Here is a 19,012-nt window from a genome sequence, read left to right on the forward strand (position 1 = left end):
ACAGGTGTTTGGTGGTAAACGCCTCTGTGCCACACATTACCATAGGACCTTTCCATAGCTAAACTCAACATAAGCACAAGCAGAGCCAAATGAACGCACAGAACACCCACACTAACACAATCAAACAACAAACTTTGGTTTGAAGACAAGATTTTTCCATGAATAGGAAATATGAGATGATTTCTGGCTAACCAAACCGCTTCCTCCACTTGGGAATTACCCTGTTGTCCAAATAGGCCAACAGATCTCTGTAAGATTACAAGCTATGTTTATCCAGCCAGGAAAATTTCTCTCTGAAATCTAATATTCCCTTTTATTAACTCTCGTTACTCCCAGCCACCCTCTGGAAGAACCAACTTGTTGAAGAAGTGTCAAAGTCTGAGGCTGGAATGTGAGATCGCAGATCTGCTATTCACAGCAGCAACACTCTGGATTGCACAAGCCACTGTGGGTATCACAGCTCAAATTAACTATCATCTTCAAATGAGCCGAAAATGTTCTTCAAGAAACCTTTGGAGACCATAAAATTTGTTTTGCTTTAATGATCTTACAGCCAACTCCAGAAATTCACTTCTGGAGTGAAAAAAAAAAAAATTTTTTTTTTTTATATATATATTCTCAAATTCAGAAAGTCACTTCCAAAGCTAAAACCACAGTTGCACTTGCTGTGGACTTTAAAGTATTACCCTGGCTCTTTCATTCCATAAGCACATCCTTTAAAGAGGAGAAGGCACACAACAGGACCCAAATATACAAGTTCAGATCAGGAGCTCGGGGAAGCTGGCTCTGAGGTGTAGGAAGGGACTGTCCACCCACTTCTACCCTTCACCCTCCTTTTTAACAAGACACAGTTGGTTTCTTCTTTCTGGGAAGGTTGTTGCATAAGATGTATTTTTAAAAAAACACCAAAAAAACACTGTCAAGAAAAATAATAACCTGAAAGAAAACTGTCTCGTTTGTTTCAACTGAAGAAAAACTGGAGCAATATTCATGACTGGGAGCAAGGTTTCTGAGAATTATTCTTCAAAAGAAGGATCTATCGACTTCCAGCTAGACACAACAGGGCTGCCTTGGTCTTGCAAAAGGCCAAGTTTCATTTAAAATGGTCTTGTTACTGGTGACGATGTTACAGATTACTCACATGCTGTCTATATTCAAGCCACAAGCTCCATTTCACAGAGTACAGCACATGTTTTATTAAAGTATACATCAGAATACATTAAACATTTCTGTTGATCAGGAGAAATCTGAAAAAACTCCAAAACTTTGGAAGAGTTATGATCTGGCTATAGATTTCAGGTCTGGTCCCCAGTGACAGCACACAATCCCAACACGTCTGAGCTTAGAAAAGGCCTTAGTCCCTTTCCAGATTTTGAACAAATGGCCTAGTTTGTAATTTTAACCATGACATTCACCTGCCCTCCATTTGCACATGGAGACACAGGGAGGGCTTCAGCAACACAGAGAGCTGTAGATGGACAACTAGGAATGATGTGTTATAGTTAAACTGGCTTATTTGTGCAGCAGAAAGCTGCACATACAACTCCTCTGAAGTCCCCGTGGGGACCATCCAATGGATTCTCTTGGAAGAGCTCTGCCAGATGTCCGGGCACTGTACGCGCACTCTGGTGTCACGTGGCCATCTGACATCCACTGGTTAAAAAAATCAGCATGAGGCATTTTAACTCGTTGGCCCTTTTTGAGTCCTTGCATAGACTCGTCTAACACACTGAGAGGAGCAGAAAGGAAGTGGACACTAAGAAAAGCGGTCCAGGGACACGGGGCAGCTAATTCTGGCATGGCAAAACTGGATGCTCTGCCTCATTTTACAGAAGCGAGCAACTTTGGGAGACCGCTGTCAGACCCTTTTCCCAACTAGGGCATCAGCAGTTTCCCTGCGGGGGCCAGGAAAGGATTTTTCTCTTGTGACACACTGTTTGGCAGCAGTGAACACTATTTTTGTTTTCCTCTGAGACACGAGAGACTTGCTTACAGCTTCGGATGGGATGTCACGCACCAGTTCCACCAGCTTGGAATAGCCCGGTGGATGCAATTACTTCATGCGTGGCAGATTAAACCAATTTCAAACCAAGGAGGTGTCTTCCCTTCCTTGGTAAGGTTGGGTGTAGTTGCAGAAAGCCTTCCTGCAAATCGTCTGGGGAATTCACGTAACACCTCCCTGCTCAGGCAGGGACCAGCGACACTGGTGACACCTGCAAATCCCCTGCTTTGTAGCACAGTACAAAGTGTAACATTCAGTCTTTCCTACTAGGGGCTTTAAGAATACCAGAGAGTACAGGTGAATAATTTGAGGCAGACTGAGGATAAGCATAGATGGAATAGCCATTTTCTGCAATCTTTTGTACACACAACCCCTGCACATCTTTTCCAGTGCTCAGGAGGCACTAAGCTGAATGGCACAGCAAAGCCCTTCCCTTCCCGGATTCAGCCCACAGCTGCAATGAAAACCATTACTGTCTCATTGCCATGCAGTGATCCGTATCACACCGGTCTGAAGGACCTCGTTCCAGATCCTAACAGCCAGACATCCCTAAATCACACATTTGCCGTCACAAGGGGCAATGACTGGCCTTCACTTCATTAATCTCAACAGGCACTGCAGCCTCCAGCCACACTGCTGGGCCCCTTTACTCCAGAATAATGTGCTGTGGATCAGCATCACTAAGCGTGGACTATTGATGTCTGTGCGCTCCATGGGGAGCAGTTAATTTCCCAAGGCTGTTTATTTGGCATATGATCATTTTTTTATTTATAAAGGCCATACCTGCATGAAACCTGTTATGTCCCTCGATTTCTGCTCCACACAGAGCAGAGACTAGTTACAGCGATGTTCACTGCTGTACATTACGCAGGAAGGAAACGCTGATGTTAGCGAGAACTCTGCATGTTTTAAAGATCTGACTCGAATGTCACTCCCGTCTCCTCCTCCTGATCTCAGCGTTGGCTGCCATGTTTTGACAGCGGGGGCGAGATCCAAATCCCACTGGAGGCAGTGGGAAAGCTCCCACGTGCTTCATTAAGTTTCAGGCATTTTCAAATGAGTAGTTCAAAGCAAAGGGGAAAAAAAAAGCTCTCCCCTTAAACCTTTCTGCAAGAGCCACAGAAGCGAGCCCAGGTCCCCGTCTCTTCCCGCCATGCCGTGCACAGGTCCCATGCCGCTGGATGGCACGCCAGGTCACCCAGCGCCAGCCCCAGCCACCAGTCTGGCAAGCACAGTCCTGCACCCGCCACTCTGGGCTGCAACTCAGCGCTCAAATAAATCCATTTATCAAGATAAAAGCGCTTTTTGCAAGATCAGCGGTGGCTCCAGGGTGACCAAACCCTTTCTGAGGGGGTGCGATGCCCGTCCTGGGAAGGGACCAGGCGACGGTGGCTGCCCATCCCAATAGCAGCAATGCATAGGGTGCAACACAGAGCCACCATGGTGGCCTGTCCTGCATCAGACCCAGACTTCATCAGATCTGGCATCCCCATTTCAGCAGCACGGTGTTACCTTGGCCAATACCAAGTGTATGAGACAACAGGATCCGGACACTGCTGTAAAACCGATTTGGCAAAATATGCAGAAGCGCACACCCACTGCCATTGCTGTAACAGCTAGAGACTGACTTAAAACCTGAAGCATGGCCTCTAGAAATAAGTCTTGACTTCCACTGCTGGAGCTTTCCCAAAACCTGGGCACACCTGGACTACCACAGTGCAAACCCTGCCACAGACCACGAGCACAAGGACTCGTCTTTGGCCCTGCTAGGAAGTCACCAGTCACAGGGTACCCGGAGGCAAAACCAGCGGGTCCTTCGGAAATGATGCCATGTAACTCATCTTCTGATAAGCACAACATTTTATTTCCCAGGGTAGTCTTCAAGTAGCCTCCACTCTAATAATACTTGAATTTTTGCGAAAAGCAAGTCTTGGGGGGGGAAAACAGCCTTGTTGGGTATATTTTGGTGTATTTTTAAAGCAAGGTGACAAAACCTGCCAGATTCCCAAACACAGAAAATAAAAATTTTGTTTGGTATCCAGATTAAAGAGATGCTGAGCTTATACCACTCACTTCTGTTATAAACCAGTTAAGGAAGCTCAGTAACAACACTGGTCCTTGTAGAAAATAAGCTGCCAAAAATGCTTTTTAGTGAAAAGTTCATATTGAAAACAACTTCCCCCCGCCCCATTTAAGCATCTGTTTCCTATAAAAATGTCTTTCCCCAACCCTCTGAGATTAAGCTCGTTACCAAAAATATTCGCTCCCTAGATAGAGGCATGGTGGTACATCAAAGAAAGCACAGGCCAACCCATTGCACGAGGTATTTGAGCAACAGCTTTTCCAAGGCCCCACAGGAGCATCTCCAAACCAAAATCTCTTCCCTTTGGTTCTTTGAAACCTACTTTAAAACTTTTAAATGCCTGCATAAAACACAGCCCCACTGCCAGAGCCAGCCTACCTAAAGTACAAAAAAAGCGCGTGCGTTACGGGTGAAACAAGACAAGACTGTACCATTTGACTTTGGAGCCATTCGATCAGAGCCTCCGCCGTCGAGTCTGGGACCTGGCAGCGCAGCCCCTCTCTCTCGTCTGCTTCCATCATCTCCAGCAAGCCCCGCAAGTCCTCCACCAGGTGCAGCACCCGCAGGCCCCCCATGAAGGGGGAGGTGGGGGACTGGCAGTCAAAGATGCCGTTGGAGTACTCCAGCGCCTTCGAACCTGGAGGGAGCAAAATCACATGAGGTCGGCACGAGGCAAGCGGGTCAGACATACAGCAAGGCTGAGAAGTGCTAGGCAGCGTTTGCTCCCAGCAGGCATTTATCTGAACCGAACCCAGCGCTGGCGCTCGATTCTGCCCGCACCACACAACTATTTGGAGAAGGGCGAGCCCTTGCTGGCATGCTACGTGGGTGGAAGCTCCAGCAGGAACGAGGAGGGCTGATCCGACAGAGGATGTGTACGCCACAACCGTGCCCACGGGTTCAAGGCGCGGGCTGGGCTCCTGCTCCTCGGGATGTATCAGAGGTGGGAAGTATCGTGGGGGGAACAGGCTCTGCTAATGCTGTAGTCACCCTGTAGGGATCGCGTGACCCAAGTCAGACAGTGACGGTGTCCAGAGGAAACCGTGCTCTGCATTTTTCATGTAGGAGTATGTTATGCTGCTCCAAGGCACTGGAATTTTTTAAAAAGAATAAAGAAAAATATGAAGATAAATAAAAAGACCAAATCACTTCTACACGAGAATAGGTTTTAAACCCAACATGACAGGGTAGCACTGACATTTACATGTTAATAAAGAAAAAAGCTCTTATTTGCATAAACTCACAGTGCATATATTTGACCTATATTAAAAGTCGCTATATATTAAGTAAGGAAGGAAACTATGAATTCAGGATTAAGGTTGATTATAGTCAGCCTAGCTAATTCCAACTATAATTCCAGCACACTGATTTGTGACCTTAATACTGTAATGCCTCAGCACAATGAGACGTGTTCATGACAGAGCATCACTTGTACTGTCAACTTTTGGGAACTACAGTGATATGCCATATATGCATTTCCACGAACTTTCATTCACCTCATCTGGCAAGCCACAAAAATGCAAGTATTCTGCTAATTCCCTCTGAAAAAAATAAACAGAAAAATCCCTAGCAACATAGGAGTTGATAAACCTTTGTTACATTACTTTATAGGTCTGTTCAGACACATGGGTAAATGAAGTCTGTGGTGACTTAAACATCCCAACATCACATTTTATTTTTATATTAAAGCTCATCCTGCCATAACCAACTTAGGCTCTTGGAAACACAGATACATGATCGGAGCCAAATACCAGTATCTACTTATGGAAATGACTAAAGTCACAGCTTATATGTATTTTTAGAGATCATTATGATCCAACTGAATCCACTTTACATGTGTTCCTGCTATGTGTCCTTAATATCTTTAGGAAAACTGCAGAGAAAAGTCATTGTTCAAACAAAGCACGCACTGTACGATGATTTTTTTCCCTAAGGGAAATTATTTTAAGTGGAACTCTTAAAGACTTTATAACTGTGTTGCTATCCTTGCAGAATATTTTTTCAGTTTGGGTAGCTATTTGCATAGCTCTGCTGGAATAGGATTAAACTATTAACTTCTTGCTGCTTTGTTCCTCTGTGTTGTGTACTTATATTATTTTCTAACTCACTAGACTCAACTTAAAAGCAGAGGCTGTATACTTTGCGATGCCTCTCCCTGGTCCACTTACAATTTACAAGTACTTATAAAAACCTCAAATGTTCAAGGCAGGTCCAAACCAAATGTTTGGACACAGAGCATTCCAATTTTGAAAAAAGGAAAATTCAATTCATGTTTTAACTCTGTAGAGTTGAGAGAAGTTCAGAGTAGCCAGTATTAGGCAAACTTATTCTTCCTGCCTTGCAGCAGCTCTTTAAACACATTCAGCCTGGTTTGAAACATGCCTTGTCCTTGGCTTTCATGGTGCTGTGTGCACCAGCTGAACTGCATCACTCAGCCACTTTGAGCAGCATTTTGATAGAGGCTAGGAGAAAAATTACAAGCCCATAAAAATTAGCCATGTCTGTGTGTGAAAGTCTGTGCAATCCCTCCACTCCATTTATTTGTAGTCGCTGAGCTGTAATGGAAGACACCAAACACGTTCCCTTCTCAGCCTGAAACTCTGCCCTCCAGGTATGACAAAGGAGGACTGAAACAGCTAAATGAACAAGCTGCCCCAGGTGTTTACCTGCTATAATGCCATCCATCTGCTCCAGAGCCGCAGCGAGCATGTCACTTGCATCACTCATCATCTTCTCTCTTCTCAGGAACGATCACCAGCTACACCATAAGGAGCAATAAAACACCGGTAGTGTGAGTTGGATTCAGAGCCTCAAGTCTGCAATTCAATCTGCAAGAGAGAATTTCATTTCACTGCATGTTCTCTGAATTCAGACACCACCGTTGCTGGACCAGCAGGTAGACTGGGACCGTTTGCTGACCACAAGACTTGGGGTTGCTCACCACCAGGCATAAACTGGCATCAAAGAATCAAAGCACCAACCTGATGATCCAGTTCCTACTGTCGGTCAGCCCGTGGCCTGCTCTGCCCGCAGGTCCGTGCCACTGAAGGGGCATCCTATAGAGCACCTCAGAAATCCCAAACGGCACTTCAGGGAAGCTTGCATAGAAGACGCAGGCCTTCTATCACTAAAAGGAAGCTGCAACTCAGCAACAAACCACAAGTCTATCCGGTGTATTTTTTCTCCCCAGGAATTTGCTGGTACAGAAAAAGAGGAGTCTGACCATTTGCCCAAGATCTCTGGATGTCTGACAATCCAGAAGTCCTGGGCATGCAATTATTTACCTACAGGCAGCATATCTCAAATGCCCAGGACTCACTAGACATAGCATGCACGCACAGACTATCCCCCCTGACAACGTTGCTCTGAGCTTAGCAGAGATTCACACCGTAATGATGCAGTCTGATCCTACCCTCAAACTTTTGAAAGCCAGAAGTGGTCCCCAGAGGAGCATTTCCAGCAGAGCCTGGAAAAGCAAACCTGCCCGATGTGCTGTCTGGGCAGGTGAACCACCACACACAAAATCCTGAGTTAAGCACATGCGTAGGTACTTTGCTGAAGCGGAGCTGCAGAGGTCAGAGGTGTGCCCGATCCCTCCACCCCAGCACAACGGACACACAAGGTACTGAAATAGCCCAGATTGCAGTGGCTTTAATCTAGGACACGCGAGACTACTTCTGCTATAAATACAGTTAGGGAACAAAGCTAAACAAACACCAGGAAGGAAAACTCGCTTTAACCTTTTGCATACCCTGCCATTTGGTTTTTGTATTAGGCCACACCACTGCTGACATTTGCCCCAACATAAGCAATTAAGAAAGTTGTTCACAGTTGCTCTGGCATAAGTCCTGGAAAACAGTCCACTAAAAACCAAACCAAACCAAAACAAAACAAAACAAAAATTCACATTATAAACTGAATTTTCCCTCCTCCGAGTCACCTTATTGGTTTGACCCAGCTGGAAGGTAGCTTTTATTGGAGACCGCAAGATAGCTTTGCTGAAATGCTACGGTAAAACACCAACAAACATTTAAACTTCCACATCAAAACTTTTATTACATAAAGTAGGTCCAAACTCAAAGGTAATTTGTGAAGGACAGCACAAAGACTGCTGTGCTTTTGACAAATGCCTTGCTTTATTATTTAGTTGCCAGAGCCAGGAAAGCCAAAAGAACTTTAAAAAGTCAAAATACCTGTAAGTAAAGTAAAGGTATTGCAAAAATCTTAAAAAATGCAGTAGCATCATAACTGAAGACTTCCAAGCTTCAAGAAGGAAGCCCCCCAATTTAAACACAATGTAAACAGTAAACTTCAAGCAGTACAATACCTGCCATAATATGCAGATCCTTCAAGATATTTGGTCTGGTGCCTCTACGCCTGATAAAAATGAGCAGAAAACACAGCTTTTGCAAACACATTCACTTGGACAATTCTGAAGACAGTCTTGTCCTTTCCCCTTTAGGATATCCTGGCTTAGATAACCAGGTCCTGCTGAAGTCTAGTGAACATGGGCATCCGCGCTGGATTTCCCTCTGAAGGCAAAGAGCACACAGAGAAACCCCAGGACTGCTGCTGCCCCAGGCAAAATGCTGATTTCTCACAGCTCTAAGTGGAAAAGGACCAACAACGCAAAGCATCCACAAACCCGCAACAGCCAATTAATGCTTGGGAATCGGGAGTGCCCACGATCTTCCCAGTGTGCATAAACACCTGATGGGGTGAGTTAAGAAGACAGAGACAGACTGTTCTCAGTGGCACCCAGTGACATGACAAGATGCAATGGGCACACATTAAAACAAAGGAAATTCCACTTAAGCATAAAAAAAGTTTAAAAAAAATAATCATTTTTACTGTGAGGGTGGCAAGCACTGGAAGGAGTTGCCCTTTTGGGGTCTCCATCCTTGGAGCTAGTCACAGACTGACTGCCCGGCACAGCCTGCCCTGGGCAACCTTGCTTTGGGCAGGGGGTGCACTGGAGGCCTCCAGAGGTGCTTTCCCACCTCTGCCATCATTAAGCTCAGCACAGCTCATGATCAAGCATTAAACACAGTACTGAGGCAGCTGCCTAGGCAAAGCCAAGCTGCAGGCTAAAAACGTGCTAAGGAACAGAGTGCTCCCTAATCACGTTTGTTCACAGTGCACCCCTTGTTCCTCACCTTCTGTCAAGGAGACACATTAATTGGGAGCAAAGAACTGCTAATTTACATTTGCACAATAAAGCCACGGCTCATAGGCACAGAAAAATCACCATCCCTGGACTTCATCCAGGCACAATCACTCCTCACGTTTCCAAAAAAAGCATTCCTTGCTTTTCCTAAACAAGGGTTTTGTCCATGGTTATCAAAAATCCCTAAGACAGCTCTACTGAAGGGAACAGCAGTGGCAGACGGTGGTACTAACAGCATCCAGGAGACCTCCAGCATTTACCCCAGTGTTACCAGGTCCTACCTCCAAGGAAGGAGAGATGTCAGTCTACAGTGTTTCCTCCACTGCTACTGCAAAAGGAGCTGTGCTGCCGAGAGCAGCAGTGAGAAATTTTAAGATAAAATGTAGTGCAGTGAGACCATGCAAACACAGTGATCTCCAAAAACCCTTCCAACACTCGTGGAGCATCTGTTAGCAGCCTGACCAAGCCTGCAGCTGAGAAACTTGGAGAGGTGAAATAGAAAGAACAAAAAGCCCTCAAGCCAAACAGCTGGAGATGACGCAACAAAATCCCATTTCCCCCGTTATTTGGTCCTAGAAGTGGTCATTGAAAACTAGCCTGGAATGGCACATCCTGCTCTGGCCACCTTCCCAGCACCGTGCATCACATCTAGCAGTCAGGAAGTAAACCGCTGTGATAGAAAAGTACTGTTGGAGGCATCCTTCCCCAGAAAGGGCATAGGATTCCTCTTATTCTTTGCACACCATCACCGGCACACGGGGAACAGATGGGCAAGGGGGAAATCAAAGACGACATACACCAGCGGACCAAAGAACCAAATTGCATGAAACAAGAAAAGACAACAAACCGCAGGAGGAAGGGGGTGAAAAGGGGAGGTGCAGAGGGAGTCAAATAAAGGCAGTTATTAGACAGAAGTCATAAATCAGCAGTCTTTGTGGATTACAGGGAAGAAGACAATACTGAAACACCAGCAGACTAATCCCTCCGCCTGCTGAAGGGGACTGAGACTGCCTCTGACTTCACAAACTTTGAGAGGATCCTGGGCTGACCTTCCCCGATAAACATGTTCCTTTCTTCGTTTTGTTTTTTATGGCTTTGGTCTAATAGAAATAAAACTTAAGACAAAACTCAAGGCTTCAGGGTTGTTTTTTTTCGGCAGTGACTAAGGAAAACCACAGTCAGGTAACACAAATGAAAACGCATCTTTAATAAGTGCAATGGAACTCTCTAGGAAAATAAGGAATAGCTAATATTTCAGATGATGTCAAGCAGCTTAAATTCCTTTCATTCACAAAAGCAAAAAGGAAGAAAAAAAAAAAAAAAAAGAAAATCATCATTTTAACACAGATGGGTCTATGACATGGCAGATGAATGAGAAACCAAGGTGCACACAAGAGATGGAGAGGCAGATGCACAAAAGCCACCCATGGCATAATGCCATCGAGAACACACCTGGGAGGAAAGTACTGACAGTACCCTGTCTGACAGACCATTTAAAATAAGTTTTCCCTTGCTTTCCAAGAAAATGACTTACCTTCCTTATTCCTTCAATACATACACAATCAGTGCAAGATGGGGTGGGGAGGGATGTTTTTACAGAAGTAGATCACCCTTCTAGAGCTCCCAGCTGAATACCTCGCTCATGCCAGCAAGAACAAGCACCACTTCATCAAGGCTGTATTTACAATCCACCAGTAAAAAAACAAAATACAAATGCAGCTATCTCCACTATCAGTTACAATTAATCTTATCACTAGCTGGCATTTCTACTGCATTCCTGGCTGTTACAGAGAAGATGTTATTTGGTCTTACTTGTTTAATGTCCCTTCCTCTGGTTTGAACACACCAGCCGGTTGCTAGGGCTATGCTGTTCACTTTTCAGTAGGTGGAGATTTTTTATTTTTATTTTTGAATGACATACAAACCCTCCGGCTACAGTGCTAGTGAAGATGTATTCCAAACGGCTTACAGAGAAAACAAAACACTGCACTGCAAAGCCAAGGAAAGCTAGAAAAAAACAAGGGGCTTTGTGAATGGGAACTGCAGTCTGCTGGATGCAAACAGGAAAACTGCCTGAATATGGATTTCAAAATCAGATATTTAATTAAGATGGCGGACTTTGAAAAAAAAGAAAAAAAGGCGCTTAAACATTTTACATATGTAGGAAATTATAGTTTCCCCACCCAGAGGCTCTCTCTTTCCTAGATCAAACAACACACAGACAGGCATCTAGGGGCAACATCTTCAAGCCTCCTTCTTTTTGAGGTGGTCTCATTCTGGAAGTCCACCTGCAAAACACACCATGCTTTAAAACCCAGAGGTTTGCAGAGCTGAGGAGAATCAGCTGCCTGCTAGCAGGTCTGAAGGCCAAAAGGACATACCGTACCCTGCGTGCAACCTCCCTGGGGAAGGGCAAGGGCTGGCCTTTCGTCCCACTCGCCTTCCTCTTTGTGCACAGGCTCCTCAAACGCTCAGCCTTTGGAAAGAAAGCATCAGCTACAGACTATTTTTATGATATGATGCAATAAGATGGATGACTTGAGTTTCCCAGCTCTCCCATTCCTACATAACACTCCTTAAATCAGGAAATTTTGATACACAGGAATGAAAAATCTCGATTAGGGCTTTCTTCTGAGAACTGTAGAGAGTAAAAAAAGGATCCCCAAGAGCAGGCTGTTACCCCAGAGCAGTCTACCACAAAAATACAATGAAAAAGCCAACAAACTGCAGTCACCTCTTATGGGAAAGGTGGAAGGGGAGAACCTGTTCCATGGCAAAAGTAAGACCCCAAATTTCACCTTGCTGTCAAAATTAACGTCCCTGCATTCTTGGTCCTACATTTACGAGACGACTGCGAGAGGTCTGAAGCATCTTCTGGATTTGCCTCTCTCACCTCACAAGCCATCCTTAGCAATTAATTTTACAAGGTAAAGCTCTATTTCATGAAGATAAATGCCATTTCAGAGACATTATTGCATCTGTTTGTGCTTCTTCTGGCTGATCAGAAGAGAAACACGAACACACAGAGACTTACTTGCAAAATACATTTCAATCACAAATAAAACAGGCTTCAAATGAATTCAGTCTAAATCTCTGGCACAATTTCTCATGGGATGTTTTGAAGATACTCAAGTATAGCGCCACCAGTCAGCAGCATTTTAACACTTAATAACGAACAGATTCAGCTGATTTACACTAGGAGTCATTAACATTTCTTTTAACACAAAAAAGACTCCATTTCATACCCTCCAGGCCTGCAAGAAGAAACTAAAAAAGAAAATGGACCCTTGCTGAATATATTGCTCTGGCATTTTGCAAGAGACGAGCAAATGGAATTTAAAAAGTAAAATCAGGAAACGCTGGGTATATCTTAATGTGAGTAACGTAGAGAAGTACCTTAGCACGAGGCCGGGGCGGGAAACTCGTTAGGTCCCAAAGATGCTTTGAGTTGCGCCGTTCAGACATTGCTCCCCTTCCCCGAGGAGAGGCCAGCGCCACGTGGAGGCAGCACCCCTCTCTGCTCAGGCCCCTCCGGGCACGGGGACCCCTCCCGGCACCCCCTCTCCGCCGGCACCCCTGCTCTCCCGCCCCGCGACGGCCGAACGGCCGGGACGCGGCGGGACGGCCGGGTGAGAGCGGGCACGTCCCCAGCTGGTCCTTCCACGTGCAAGTCCTCCTTTTCAGGAGGACGGCTACGAGGAGCCCTGCCCCTGAAGCGGGAGCCCAGTGGGGCCAGGCTCAGGGCCCCGCCAGCCCGCAGGCTCAGCACCCTCCGAGAGCCCAACGCTTGACCGTGCAAAAAGGATAAAAAACGACCCAAACGTTGGCAAAGGCTTACTTAAACTGATAATGCCTATTTATTTTTATAGGTATATAAATAAATTTCTTCTTGAATTTGCTGAACTCCAGTCAGTGACATCAAAGCAATACTGTTCTCGTATTACGTGGGACTACAAAAAAAGCAACAAATGTCCCTTTGTTCCCTAACTTTAGATCCTTCCTTTGTTCCCTGAATTTCATTATTTCTTTATTATACAACAAACATTATTTATTTCCTTTAACTGATAAAAATGAATGGAAACACACTGAGGCTGAAAGCCTATCCCACAGTATGTAAGAAGTGTCTTGAGATAAAAGGTATCAAGGCACAGAAGACACTCGAAAGTATTTTAAGAGCATAAAGCACAGAAGTCCTTCCAAGATATAACTGTTTATACCTGGGAAAAACTTACCTCAAATCACACAACAACTTTTGTTACCAACCAGCTCAGTCACGTTCTGCACTTTGCCTTAAAATTTGTTAAACACATTAGTTGTGATGCAAAAGCTAAGCCTCAACAAGCTAAGCATCCTTCAGACACTTTGACAGAGATGTATACACAGCAAACAGCTTATATAAAGGCCCAAAGTCTCTGAGTCAAGGCTTATGGCTTAGATTCATATCCAATTACAAACCAAACCATTTATTTTGGTCTGCAGTACTGAAATCATTCTGGTCGCTTATCTCTGCTACCCAACTCTCCAACAGGTTTTTTTTGTTGCAATTGAAAGGAATTTTCAAAACACAGCAGGTGACAGGTTACATTGTTCTGTGATGCACAAGCGAGCTCTGTGATCGCTGGATGACGCCGAGGCAGCCAGAGCAGCAGTACCTCACCTGCAAAGCAGCCATGTAATGCAAATAAATACCTGTCTGCAAACACTCTTCAGACTCACTTTCACTCTACTCACAAGCAATCCAAGGTCAAACGGAGCCTTGCAAAAAAACCCCACAGATACACTTCACTTCAGGCTGTTCATGTTTTATTGGTTAACTATTTATTAAATGCCTTCAACTACTCACCTTAGAGAGTCTGAGAAATCAATATGCTATTTTCTCACATTTTGCTTGGGTCCAGTCATTAGAAAAACAATTGAGATATTCATTCCTCACTCTGAGACTGCTAATGCAAGCAAGGAAATGCCTCACATTCCCCAACAACATGTTACTGACACACTGTGGCCATACCGGCTACGAAACAAAAGAGGCACTGTTGGGTCAGAGTCCAAAAGGTAGCTTTTCAAAATACCTTAAGAACCACCAAATCCTGAGCGCAGACCCACGTTTAGATCCGATTTCATAGCTCATGCCACTTTCTGTTAATGGGCTGGATCCAAAGATCAAATTCACAAACTTCCAGATTTGGAAGGGTTTGGCTTTACATTTTGGTCTAGGAGTTTCCAGATCCACAGTTTCAGTGTTGTCACCGCACAAAGCAAAAGTAGAGGGCATCCACCATCAAAAAGTCCAGAAAGTAAATAAAATATATTTAGCTTGAACAGTATTTTCATATGTTTAACTACCAACTACTTGTAAAGAACAACAGAAAAACCAATACTTTGTACTGCAACATCAATTGTTACGTGAGGAAAATTTTCATATAAAGCCCCAGCTTTACATCCTTGTCCTTCTGTCTGCCTCTGATTTTGTTATCTTAAGATTTATTTTTCCAGGAGGAATATGTAAAAGAAGAATGTGATTATCTGAAGTATATGCCTTGTGCATGAGGATACTTCTGTTTTTTAAAGACTCATGATTATCTGAGAAATTGAGGTTGCCAGTATCACCACTGAACCACTGATACACCAACAATCCCCTGATACAGCACGATTAGCCACCTCTCTCCTCTTGGCATTTTAAAAATTAAGCAGGGTAAAATTCAACATGGTTGAGGACTTCTTTTTCCCCCCCTCATGGGGGGAAACAGGACTGAATTTTAAAGAAAAAAATATAGGGGAGAAAAGTGAAAAATAATAAACTATAGGCCAATTTTCAATCTGGTTTTCTCTTGTTCACCTCAAAAACATGTGTTTTCATCTTCTTTCATCTTTTCTCCCAAACTAAAGCCCTTTGCCAATAGCTCACGCTGGAGCTTTGCCAACAGCTTATATTTAGGTAGTACACTTGGGAATCTGAAACATTCTACATGAAGACAACCTGCTTTAAGGCAGCACATGACATTAATCACTATTAAAAATGGACATTGTACCTCTGAGATTCCTGAAATATCAGATGCAGGTACTGTGCACTTCAAAACACAGACTTCAAAATTTGAATTAGTTCTCAGCTTTGAAAAGGCTCAAGTAGTTCATGTGCAAAACACATTCTGAAATGTGCGTGTTCTCATCAATGAGAAAACAAAGGGGAACGTAGTCACCTTTGTGTTTTGACAACTGCTGTGCGTGCTACGCCATTGCCAACCAGAGCAGCCACACATAAAGACCCTGCAGTGCAACGCACTACCCCGCTGCAGAACAAGGAGATACCTCTTGCCCAGGGAGCGCAGCGCTGCCGAGATGCTCTCCCCCATCCCCTTGGGACCATCCTCCCCTTCCTCCAGGACACAGTCTGTGTTTGCTGCCCAGCTCCAGAGCTGCTCATTCAAGCCCAAGGTGAAAAAAAGGCACTCACAGACATAGCTTTTTCCCAGCACTGCCCTTCCCACACTTTCTCTTGACCGGCTTCTGTCCCCCACGTCCCTTCCCAGGATACAACCTCCAGTTCCTAGGACAACACATCCCCAAGTCTGATAACCAGAGATTTCCATAACGCTCGACTAAGCAAAGTTTTTTTTATTTTTTTTTTTTCAGCCAGGATCAGAGCACTGTTGATTTTGTCTTGCTTTTTCAACACCAAAGTTTCAGTGCCAAGTTATGAAGGACAAAAGCCGTACGCTCTCAGTTGGAGGAAAGGGTCCTTCTCTTTTCCGAATCTTGCACTGATGACAAACAAATCCCGCCCCCAAACCCTATTATTACAGTGCAACTTTAAGGAGCCATACGCTGTTCTCGCTGCTGCCTAACGCTTACCGTTGCTTAGCTGGGGAGCCATGTGTCCTGCCCACCCTTGGGCCAGCCTCGCTTCTCAGCACAAAGGCTATTTTGCAGCTAGGACACAGAAACCAGCTCTCTTGCTGCCCACTCCTTTTTCATGAAAGTCCGCAGCCGGCTCTTCAGGATAGAGGTGCTGCCTTCTTCATCCCATCTCCACCTCTCCTCCTCTTGTCAGACTGACACCTCCTCACCACCCTTTGCAGAAAGATATTTTCATGCCCTGGTGCCCTTTGGCCTCCAGCATCACCCAAGGCTAAAAAACTCAGCGGAGCAGGGGCTGAGCTGTGCCTGGGGCTCAGAGGAGCTCACAAGGGGATGATATCAGTGCTAGGAGAAGGGGAACAACTCTGGAGCGGGCTGGAGGGCTACACTGATAATATGGTCATGGGGTACAGGTGATACTGAAGGGTAGGAGGGTTTTCACCAGCAGGGTGGAAGGAGACAACAGGTCAGCATCAAGCCAGAGCTGTGACCTCTGCAGGAACAGAGCATGAAACAAACCTGGTCCTGGCCCTACTGTCTTTCCTTTCTTCTGCAGCAGGAAGAGGATGGAAGCTGGGAAGAAAGGAGGTGGCAGAGGAAAAGGTGACTTCTTTCTGCTTCTTCTCCAGGAAGAGAGACCTTAGGATGGAGGGGAGCAGCCACTCTCCATCCTGTGGCCAAGCCTCTGTACAGATGTAGGAGGGGGAAATATCCCACCCATCACCCATGGCCCCATCAGCAAGATGAGCAGAAAGTGCTGGCTTTACAACAGAGGAAGATGCAGCTCATGAGATGAAGAAAAATTTTAGCAGTCAGAAACTTAAGACATGCTTGCATTGATGCGTGTTTGATGCCCAACTAGGGACAGGATTGTAGCTGCTACAAATCTACCTAGATTTCTGTGGGCTAACAAGGTTACTGAGACTGAGTTTACTTGCTACAGATGATCTGCTAAATGTGAAGCAATATTTTTTTTTTATTACATAGAACAATGCAAAATGTCTGTTTCATTAGATACAACAATAAACTGTGGTTTATTACTGACCTTACTAACAGTAGGCTGCCTTTAGTAGACAGGGCTACAATGCACTAAAATGGAGAATAAGGTAACTTCTAAGAGCAGTGCAAGAAAGTTTACAATCCAGGTGTGGTAGTACAGTGTGAACGCACCTATAAACCACCTGGTTCAGGTACTCAGAACAGTCTAACTGAAGCAAGGGGCTGCAAAGCTTTCTCAGGCAACAGGATAAGCAATGGATGGGTCAGCACACACACCACCCCATGCTGCCCAGGCCAGTGGTGCCATGATCAAGTCAGTGAGTCTGAAGCAAACTTAGGTGTGGTTAAATCACACAACAACAACAATAATGTAGAAATACTGTCCTGTGCAAGAGGTGAACTGCCCCTCTCTGTTATTAAGTATCTGCAACATGTTTAAGCCAGTCTACAATGCTGATATGCCAGTCGGGTTTACAGACTCTGCTGGAAAGCCAGTTTTACACCATAAACCTTGCAATATCCAATTTATCCCAAAACTCGAGATTCTTACAGAGAAGTAATTCCACTAGGATCTTAGTTTTCATTAAGAAAGAAAAAAATATTGAGCCACATGGTTGCTGAAGGAAGTTTGATGTGACCTGAGAATATCCTGAAAGTTTGAACACAGGAAGCCCGTTATTTGCCATGTAATATAGTAAGGCATAGACTAGAGGAGGATGGGGGAAGCAGGATCACCTGACTTTTTTTTTTTTTTTTTTTTTTTAAAGTCTGCAATAGAGGGGGGAAAAACAAACCAGCTTAGGCTGCTTAACTGTTTCCCTTCCCTCAACCCACAGATGTAATTAAAATAAAGCTTCAAAAACAATTTAAAGTAATTTAATACTATTTTAATTAAAAGCTGTTTTTATAACATAAAAAGACCAAAAGACCTCACTGCTGCTTCATAGCTGTACTGCAAAAAAAGTGGTTCTTCGTAGTTTTCTACCTTTCCAAAGCCCCAATGTAACAGAAGATAGCAAGGATGGAACAATACACCTAGGATTTAAAGCTCTGCCTAGCCCATGGTTTATACACACCTAATTAGCTCCTCCTGCACCCACACCCACCCACCCACCCTTGAGCTCTGGGAACTGCTAGTATAATTCATGCAATTAAAAACTTCGATGCCAGAATCCTTGTTTGCCAAAAGGAAGAACAACAACCAGAACAGCTGGGCATGTTCTTACAGGAGTGGATGCCCAAAAAGCTCAGATCTGAACTCTCCCAAAGTTCAAGATATTTATTAGAAATCTGTAATCCAGCACCCCATTGCCTCCCAAGGACCACCATGGTCCTACTCCACCAGAGCAACCGATGCAAATCAGAAGTTTTTGAGCTTAACACGCTGCGGTTTTATTTTGCCATATCCAGGAACCTCTCCTGGACATGGGATAAGAATACTGAAAAAGTCTCACGCTGTAGCAGCATCACACTCTGGTTTCCCTGTCAGAGACTATGTTAACTTCTTACTGTGTCACGGACATTGGCAATGCAGACAGATGAGTGAAGGAATGCTCACCTGCAACGATGTGAAATCAAAACTAGTACAGAACGGTTCAATGTGTGTGTATTGGGCTTGTGTGGCAAGGTTTTGGTAGCAGGGGGGCTGCAGGGGTGGCTTCTGTGAGAAGCTGCTAGAAGCTTCCCCCATGTCCGACAGAGCCAACACCAGCCGGCTCCAAGACGGACCCGCCGCCGGCCAAGGCCGAGCCCATCAGCGACCATGGTAGTGCCTCTGGGAGAACAGATTTAAGGGGGAAAAAAACCCCTGCTGCACAACAGCAGTTGGGAGAGAGGAGTGAGAATACACGAGAGAAACAACCCTGCAGACCCCCAGGCCAGTGAAGGAGGGGGAGGAGGTGCTGCC

At 44.9% G+C, this 19,012-nt stretch overlaps 1 protein-coding gene across 15 annotated transcripts in view; it reads right to left on the reverse strand.

The window, feature by feature from the left end:
* PPFIBP1 (PPFIA binding protein 1) overlaps positions 1 to 19,012 on the reverse strand; it is a 117,704-nt gene that overhangs the window by 48,840 nt on the left and 49,852 nt on the right. For all 15 annotated transcript variants that reach the window (XM_030041559.2, XM_030041576.2, XM_030041571.2 and 12 more), the window contains 2 exons: positions 6,752 to 6,913; positions 4,517 to 4,722 (listed from right to left, as the gene is read on the reverse strand). In XM_030041559.2, coding sequence (XP_029897419.1) covers positions 4,517 to 4,722; positions 6,752 to 6,815 — 270 coding nt within the window. In that variant the 5' untranslated portion in view covers positions 6,816 to 6,913. The remainder of the gene's footprint in view (positions 1 to 4,516; positions 4,723 to 6,751; positions 6,914 to 19,012) is intronic.

The sequence above is a fragment of the Aquila chrysaetos genome, chromosome 17, assembly GCF_900496995.4.
Source record: "Aquila chrysaetos chrysaetos chromosome 17, bAquChr1.4, whole genome shotgun sequence".
Lineage (NCBI taxonomy): Eukaryota > Metazoa > Chordata > Aves > Accipitriformes > Accipitridae > Aquila > Aquila chrysaetos.